We start from the raw sequence: 8,301 nt of genomic DNA, 5'->3' as shown, positions 1-8,301 counted from the left end.
CCGCATACTACGAGCGTCTCGCAAATTTTCTTTTGGGCTGCCACGAAGCTTCGCCGCATTTATTTTCGTACATTTCGTTTGTTTTTTATCTCATTTTGCGCAAGAAAAAGAGCGCAGGTAATGTGCCGAATTATTGTGTGCTCAACGTGGAAATCCGTGTGTGGAATTGCGTGTACTTTCGTCCAGGCAAGCCACTAAGCAACGTCCATCCAAAGCCGCACCGGCATTTCCTGGACAGCAGGAGAGAGTCAATACCCAAACCAATATTATATCAGCTATGACCGTGGATACCAGCAACGTGAGCGGCGGTGCGGGGACAAAGGCAAAAGGTTTCCTAACATGGGAAAAACAAGAACATCTCGTCAAATTGGCGATACTTATTCTGGCCGCTGTACTCTGTGAGTATTTTGCGTGGTATAATAAAAATTCATTAGCCGGGGGCGGGGACACCAGCCAACCAGTATCAGAAGTCTATGTTTATGTATTTGTTGTGTATGTGTGTGCGTGGGCGTAAATAGCGATAGTTACCCAAATCGATCTAAATCTAGATCTAGTTCACACATTATCGATAGATCGAATCCTATCGCAGAGAGTTCTTATGCGTTCGATAAGTGTTGGGAGCAACCAAGCTTTAATGCCTTCATTTTACTTCTTTTTGCAGCATTCGCCACACGTCTGTTTTCCGTGCTGCGTTTCGAAAGCGTCATCCATGAGTTCGATCCATATTTTAACTATCGCACCACGCGATTCCTGGCCGAGCAGGGCTTTTATAAATTTCACAATTGGTTCGATGATCGCGCCTGGTATCCACTTGGTCGCATCATTGGCGGTACCATCTACCCCGGATTGATGGTCACCTCGGCTGCACTGTACAGGCTGATGTGGATGCTGAACGTAACCATTGATATTCGGAATGTTTGCGTATTTCTGGCGCCGTTCTTTTCCTCCCTCACCACGCTCGTCACCTATGCGCTGACCAAGGAGATTCATGTGAGTATGCATCAATTGAGGTTAAACACGATAATGTGCACGTGGTCCTAAATTTATTTCTGTTTCTTTCTCTCCAATGATGTGTACAGAGTACTGGCGCCGGTTTGGTCGCAGCAGCTCTTATATCCATCGTGCCAGGCTATATATCGCGATCGGTGGCTGGTTCCTATGACAACGAAGGCATCGCCATATTCTGCATGCTCTTCACCTACTATCTGTGGATAAAGGCAGTCAAGACAGGCACCATATTCTGGTCAGCAATGTCGGCACTCGCCTATTTCTACATGGTGTCCTCGTGGGGCGGTTATGTCTTCCTTATCAATTTGATACCACTGCACGTGCTGGCGCTGATGATCACTGGCCGCTTCTCGCATCGTATTTATATCGCATATAGCACACTTTACTGTGTCGGCACCATACTCTCCATGCAGATATCGTTTGTCGGCTTTCAGCCCATTCAAAGCTCGGAGCATATGCTGGTGAGTTATTTTATGTATTTTGTTTATTATAAATTTAATGTGGTTTTGCTTAATGATGATTACCTTTGTAATTCTTGATAGGAAGAGTATGACACATAATGAGTACTATAAAATTAACTGATTCGCAATCTTTAGATCACATTTTTATGCACATCGTGAATATATCAGTTTAGTGTCTCATCGGCATCTTATTTTCTTTTTATTTTTGAAAGGCACTCGGCGTTTTTGGTCTCTGTCAGATACATGCATTCGTGGACTATCTACGCTCGCGCATGCCCAAGGATCACTTTGATCTGCTCTTCAAGACACTGGTGTCGAGTGTGGTCAGCCTGGTGTTGATTGTGGGCACGCTATTAACATTAACCGGCAAGGTATCACCTTGGACGGGTCGGTTCTATTCGCTGCTCGATCCATCCTATGCCAAGAATCATATACCAATCATTGCCTCTGTGTCGGAGCATCAGCCCACATCATGGTCATCATTCTACTTTGATCTGCAGGTAATGCATTTTATGTAATTGTGTTTAATTGAAATGTTTCTGCCTTCCACTTGAGTGATGACAAAACAAACACGATGCGAATGACTTGCACCTTAAAGCAGCCATTGATTACAAGCACTTTGATCGCTGAATCAATTCCATTTACATCGAATCGGCTTTTAAGCGATGTACTAATTCGATTTTTCCTTGCCTTTTTGTGCTATTTCAGATTCTTGTCTTTCTATTTCCCGCCGGGCTCTACTGTTGCTTCTCGCGCCTGACGGATTCGAATATCTTCATTATTTTGTACGGCGTGACAAGTATTTACTTTGCTGGTGTTATGGTGCGACTAATGCTTGTGCTGGCGCCAGTTATGTGCGTTCTCTCTGGCATAGCCATATCGCATCTGCTGGCCAAGTACATCAAGTGCGTGGACACAAGCAGCTCGAAGGCAGCGACGGAGAGTAAACGCCAGCATAAGAAATTGGAGCAGCAGAGTGGTGGGGTCAAGAGTGAAGTGGCTATTGGTTTTGTGTCCATCATTACACTAATGCTAATCGTTTACACATTCCACTGTACGTGGGTAACATCCGAGGCATACTCCTCGCCGAGCATTGTGCTCAGCGCCCGTTCCCACGACGGTGGTCGGATCATCTTTGACGATTTTCGCGAGGCCTACTACTGGTTGCAAATGAATACGCCCGAGGTGAGTTGTTGTTGTTGCAAGCAGGAGAATGAGTATGAGTGAGATGGAACTATCATTGTGTCTTAGTTTCGCACTGGTGATGAATACAATTTGTATATTCTTGATAGGAAGAGTATGAAACATAATGAGTACTAACAAAATATTACTGAATGTGCCTCAGCAACGAGTGCAAAGAAGACGTTCTACAAATCGTTGCTCAAAGCTAATTTTATTTTATTCTTGTCGTTGTAGAATGCACGCATCATGTCCTGGTGGGATTATGGCTATCAAATAACAGCAATGGCCAATCGGACGATACTCGTGGACAACAACACGTGGAACAATACGCACATCTCGCGCGTTGGCCAGGCAATGGCCTCATCCGAGGAGAAGGCATACGAAATAATGCGTGAACTGGACGTGGACTATGTACTGGTTATATTTGGTGGATTGACGGGCTACTCATCGGACGATATCAACAAGTTCCTGTGGATGGTGCGCATTGGTGGCAGCACCGATCGCGGTGCCCACATCAAGGAGAAGGACTACTATGCGGCAAATGGCGAGTTTCGTGTGGACAAGGAGGGTTCGCCCACGCTGCTCAATTGCCTTATGTACAAGATGTGCTATTATCGCTTTGGACAAATGTATACGGAGGGTGGCAAGGCGCAGGGCTATGATCGTGTCCGTGCTTCTGAGATTGGCAACAAGGACTTCGAGCTGGATGTGCTCGAGGAGGCGTATACCACCGAGCATTGGCTGGTGCGCATCTACAAGGTTAAGGACCTGCCCAATCGAGGCGTCTAAATATGCCAAGTGCACTCTCTGTCGCTCTCTCTCTCTCTCTCTCTCTATCCATCTCGGTCATTCTCATGTGACTTTGTCTCTTTCTCGCAAACATTCGCATTCAGTCTATAGGCCTCTGTAATATGTACATTTATAAGGCTTAGTTCTAATTTTTTTGTACGAAATCTCCAATTAGTATTATTGTTTCTGTCTTACTTTAGAAGAGAGGCCCACAGGACCTCTTTTTTCTCTCTCTTTTTTTTTTGTGTATTTTAGTTCAGAGACATTAAGTAGCACTCTATCGAGTTTCGTTGAATGAACCGGATGCGAAGCAACAACAAGTGCATAATCCTAAATTGTAAGCCAGCAAACTGCACGAAAATATACATATGTAAAAACAAATCTCATGAAAATGATACAATTTGTGCGTTCTTTATTTAATGTTGAATCTCTTGCGAAAGAAAAAAATTGTTAACTTGCTAACTGTTGATCTTGTTGGGAACGTGTGATTTGCTTGACTTAGTTTATATGTGATTCGTGTCTCGTTCAGATTCAGTTTCAGGGCCAAAGACGCCACTGATGGCGGCATCATCGTCAGATGCCAGGCTGCCCTGCTCGTCGACCAGCTCCATGCGGGCAATAAACTCATCTAGGCCATCTAGTGTGGCAACGACCTCGTGCAGTGGTATTTGTTCCAATGCATCCGCCATGGGCATGTTCAAGTCTAGCTCAGGATCCGATTGCATTTCGCCACGATTCGAGTTGTATAATTCGCGTAGCGTGGTCCGTGTCAGATTAAATTCCCTCATGCCGAATCCCATACGCTGATTGGCATCCTCGGCAGCATGACGACGTGCCAGTTTACGTACATCGTGCGCCTCCTGCTCGACCAGGGTGCGCTCCACGCCCGAATTTTGTCCGGATGACCAGTTGCTGGCGGCCGATTTGCGTGAACGTTTTATAATTTGACGACACTTGTTTGTGATGCCGCCAACAATTTCCGAGACGAGCGCCACGGCACCCATCAAATAACCAATGCCCATCAGGAGAAACATGCCCTCCGTGTCGGCGGTGGTCAATTGGCGCTCCTCCTGTATGATATCCCGCAACGATGAACTGGCGCTGGCCTGCAACAGACGCCCCGTCGACGAACGCTGCATGGTCCAGCTGACCTCGTGGCCAAGTTTAATCAGCAGACCGCTCTCCTGTGCAATCATAATCATCGCATCGATCTTACGCTTATACACCGAATTGCGCGGAAACATGAACCCAATTTGAAACAGAGCAAAGCATTCTTCGCTCAGATGCAGTGCAGAGCGTCTCGATAAGTTTCTGCAACGATCAGCCAAACCAAGGTGAATATTATTATTCTTATTCTTGGTATTATGATGATTTGCTTACTTACTCATTTGAATAGTTGGACTGCACCAGATATTCGAGACGTGCCTTGGAGCCGAGAAATGCATAGTTCCAGAAAAAACTCTGCGTCACATTGCCAATGCCCTCCTCCAGGCTGCCGACAAACTCCATTTTATTGTACAGCTTGGACGTTGGCTCATGCGTGGAGTTTTGGAACCATCTCTCCCAGCCACCATTATCTGCAAAGCACAAGTTGGCTCACATTATGCTCGATTTCCAATCCAAAAAACATACCCAGAGTGCAGACGCGAAAGAAGAGGCCAAGCAAGTCCGTTATGGAGTCGACGGTGTCGGGAAAGGCGGGCAGTGTGACAAACGCAATGATGGAGCCCGTGTAGCAGGACGTTATAATAATGGTGAAGAGCCAATAGGCGCCAATTAGGACACGCGTCGAGTTCTTCTCGGTGTTGCCCCACGAGTATTTGCCACTGAATGTGAAGGCATTGGTGAACATGCCAAAGACATACCAGAACATGTTCTCAATCTCGCCCCAATTGCCCAACAGATGGCTGAGTGTGAGGCGATCGGTGAACACAATGGGAAATATGCCGCCAAGATAAACGCATATCAATGCCACCCAAACGGGCCACTGGAATGGGCCCATTATGGCTCGATATTTTGGCAGTGCCTTCGATGCGAGTGTTATGAATGCGGCACAATCACGCGAATGACCCACAGACATGTCCGTCTCGAGCATTCGCTCCTCCGTAATATAAATGCCCGACATGCCAATGTCGATGACACCCTGGATAATCTGCGATTGAACGTTATCAACGACACTGGCGCTCAACGGCGCATTGGGCGTCTCTGTGACATCCACCGTGAAATTTAAACGTTTCGCTATCATCTGCAACAGACGCAGCTCGATGCCATCCCAACGCAACTGGCCCATGCCCGATGAGTCCAGCGATCTGATGCGAAAGATGTATGGCGGCTGATTGGCGGCCGATACCTGAAAACGATGGCCGGCAAAACCGCTGTGAAACTTGGCCGGAAACAGATTGATGTGTGGCCGCGACAGTGCTCCCCGAATCCAGCTGGTCAGCACCAAACCGTTATTCGAGCCCAAGCCATCCGCATACAGGTTGTGTGTGTATAGCACATAAGGGCGCTCCTGCAACAAATCGAAGAACAAATGCAGCGACAAATGTTATGAATCCAACAAGAAACAACAGTTGCTTCAATCAAACAGCTCGAAGAGAGCATACCCTTTACTTGCTAATTCTCAATTCTAACCGAGCCCCATCAGAGCTATTTTATTTATAAGTTGTATTTGTATACCCATTAAAATTGGGATCTTCGTTTTTTTGGAATATAACTTGTCGGATACCACTCGCAGATCAATCTTATTTCTTATAATGCCAATATTGATTTATTTATTGATATATTATTAGCCAACTGTACAAATTATATCAAAGATCGTATAAGAAATACCCCCCGTTGGCTTCTACTATCATGTTCTCAATCCATATATATATTTAATTTGGAGAACCGACTGATATCCCGTACAATATAATTGAAAGGATTTGTATTTCATCTTTGCACTCACCCGCTCTGGACTGGTCATCAAAGATTCGCCTATAACCAGGAGATTCACAATATCCGACGACAACTCCGAGCTGAGAAAGTCAAGCAGTTTCCACTGCGTCGACGTGGATATCAAAACGACGCGACTCTCTGTCTGTGGTCCCAGGATGTGGCGGGCCCTCAAGGGATCGGATAGAAATAGAATATAGCTCTTGCAGTTGGAATCGATGTGCAAGTTCAAGTTGCGATTCACTGGCTCGTAGCGCTCATTGATTTCGCCATGGTAGAATGTAATCGGAATGGTCTGCACATAAAATATTCAATAAATAAATATATATATATATACGACTTGAGTGCTCACCTTGAAGAGCGTTTCCAATATCTGACCCTTTGACTCGGCCACATTGCTATCATAGTAGATGACCGGTGGACATTTGGCCAAATAATCCTCGGCTATTTTGTTGACCAGCGTAACCAGCGAGTTCGCCTGGCCGAAATTGTATGAATGTAAAAATTTATTGGCCAATAGCTCGGCGCGTGACTTGGGATTGCCATGAAATGTGGGATCCACACGACGCCTGAGCCGCCTCCCATCACAATTGCCATAAAGTTTTTGGTTCAGGCGATGGCGCTCGATCAAACGTCGGCTCACACACTGCTGGGGCCCGTCCCCATTGTGGGGCGACAGCATCGCAGTCCCTTGGCTGAGGAGGCATCCAACCAGCAACAGCACACACGTCCAACGCGGCCACATGCTGCAAATGTTAAGCTGCCCCATGTAGCGCCGCCTATTTATATTGGTAGACGCCAACCTGGTTGCCGTCACGCGACGGGTCGCCACCCAAACGAATTATATGCATTTGTGATTTGATTATTGTTTCCAAATATCGTACATCCAGTTAGGACACAAACACCTGGCTGCACAATCGGAAGTGGTTATTAATATGAAATCAAATTGTTTTCCACGATTCTTGTCTAACCCCATTTGTTGTTTTCAATCCTGACCCATCCCTGACTATCCGCAATACAAGTGACGTTTTATTTTTCAAACTATTCCCATTTAGCTAACTAAATACTGATTACTGTGTATTGATTAATGGTATCGCAATTAGCACAATTGTCATAGCTTATTATCAGTGACATTTAGTGTTTAATAGCAATGACTTCATTTGATTTTAATGGCAAGGGCTTAGTAGTACTACTTACTTATCTGATATACAAATCAAACAGTTTAGCTGGTCAAAAAACAATACTCTGAAGGACTAACAATAATGTAAATATAATAATGGGCTTTTGTTTGTTTGATTAATCAAATTTAAACCAAAGCTGCAACCTGCTTAAGCCCAGATCCTACTGAATCAAATATTGAGTTTGAGTCTTCCCTCTCAGATTCCCTCTTAATTAATTATTATGGGGGATTGCACCGTGACCTACAACGATATATTGTGCCCCCTTCTGAGAAGATAGCTCTTCCATCAGTCCTAACTCCCGCACGAATGTGAATATTTCTCTGAAATTCATAACCTGCATCCCTAGGACGCTGCAGCTTCTTCTAGTTAAGGCGGCACATTCTGCTAGGATGTGCATCGAGGATTCCTCCTCTACTTCACAAAACCTGCACAGTTCGCTACTAGTTTAGTTAGGTGACTTCTTAGTCTACCTGCAGTGTCCTATCAATAGACCGGCAAGTATCCTAAGACTGTTCTTTCCCATGTTTATAACTTGCTAAAATCGTCTAAGATTATAAATACCTAGGAGACATCTGGCTAGTCGGAGTCCTGACCCCTCTGACCAGCTCTGTTGTCGCCTCTGTTTCTCCTCATTTCTAAGTTTTGCTCCTATATTTAAAAGCCAAGCAATTTGTAATTATTAAAAAATGAAGTCTCAAATCTCAAGCCAGACTGACAGAAATAAAAAACAGTTTCTTTAAAAAATA

The 8,301-nt window shown here is 45.1% G+C and overlaps 2 protein-coding genes and 2 non-coding genes across 4 annotated transcripts; 3 read left to right on the top strand and 1 right to left on the bottom strand.

Annotated features, from left to right (window-relative positions):
• Window positions 1–17: 17 nt before the first annotated feature.
• On the top strand, window positions 18–3,835 carry LOC6564779 (dolichyl-diphosphooligosaccharide--protein glycosyltransferase subunit STT3A). The gene is made up of 6 exons (XM_001991831.3): window positions 18–398; window positions 662–990; window positions 1,080–1,469; window positions 1,682–1,969; window positions 2,178–2,654; window positions 2,886–3,835. The coding sequence occupies exons 1-6, from the start codon at window positions 278–280 to the stop codon at window positions 3,438–3,440; spliced, it is 2,160 nt and encodes a 719-aa protein (XP_001991867.1). The 5' UTR covers window positions 18–277; the 3' UTR covers window positions 3,441–3,835.
• LOC6564780 lies at window positions 1,515–1,601 on the top strand. Its single transcript, XR_047216.2, has one exon. It is a non-coding gene; the product is annotated as a small nucleolar RNA Me28S-U3344 (small nucleolar RNA).
• Window positions 2,724–2,810, top strand: LOC6565301. Its single transcript, XR_047217.2, has one exon. It is a non-coding gene; the product is annotated as a small nucleolar RNA Me28S-U3344 (small nucleolar RNA).
• Window positions 3,836–3,878: 43 nt separating the features above from the next.
• LOC6565302 (ionotropic receptor 21a) lies at window positions 3,879–7,099 on the bottom strand. Its single transcript, XM_001991832.2, has 5 exons — window positions 6,727–7,099; window positions 6,388–6,669; window positions 5,073–5,952; window positions 4,825–5,017; window positions 3,879–4,751 (listed from the first exon to the last, which is right to left on the bottom strand). The coding sequence occupies exons 1-5, from the start codon at window positions 7,054–7,056 to the stop codon at window positions 3,944–3,946; spliced, it is 2,493 nt and encodes an 830-aa protein (XP_001991868.1). The 5' UTR covers window positions 7,057–7,099; the 3' UTR covers window positions 3,879–3,943.
• Window positions 7,100–8,301: the final 1,202 nt, after the last annotated feature.

The sequence above is a fragment of the Drosophila grimshawi genome, unplaced genomic scaffold (assembly GCF_018153295.1).
Source record: "Drosophila grimshawi isolate 15287-2541.00 unplaced genomic scaffold, ASM1815329v1 contig_848, whole genome shotgun sequence".
Classification (NCBI taxonomy): Eukaryota; Metazoa; Arthropoda; class Insecta; order Diptera; family Drosophilidae; genus Drosophila; species Drosophila grimshawi.
Note: the sequence above shows the minus strand (reverse complement) of the source record. Positions and strands in the feature narration are given on the sequence as shown.

Excerpts from the sequence above, each read along its gene's own strand:
- LOC6564779 (XM_001991831.3), top strand. The coding sequence starts at position 278 with ATGACCGTGGATACCAGCAACGTGAGCGGCGGTGCGGGGACAAAGGCA. Across the intron at positions 399-661 it reads TATTCTGGCCGCTGTACTCT|CATTCGCCACACGTCTGTTT; the intron begins GTGAGTATTTTG and ends TTCTTTTTGCAG. Across the intron at positions 991-1,079 it reads CGCTGACCAAGGAGATTCAT|AGTACTGGCGCCGGTTTGGT; the intron begins GTGAGTATGCAT and ends TGATGTGTACAG.
- LOC6565302 (XM_001991832.2), bottom strand. The coding sequence starts at position 7,056 with ATGCTGTCGCCCCACAATGGGGACGGGCCCCAGCAGTGTGTGAGCCGA. Across the intron at positions 5,018-5,072 it reads CTTTCGCGTCTGCACTCTGG|ATAATGGTGGCTGGGAGAGA; the intron begins GTATGTTTTTTG and ends TGTGCTTTGCAG. Across the intron at positions 4,752-4,824 it reads CAGTCCAACTATTCAAATGA|AAACTTATCGAGACGCTCTG; the intron begins GTAAGTAAGCAA and ends TGATCGTTGCAG.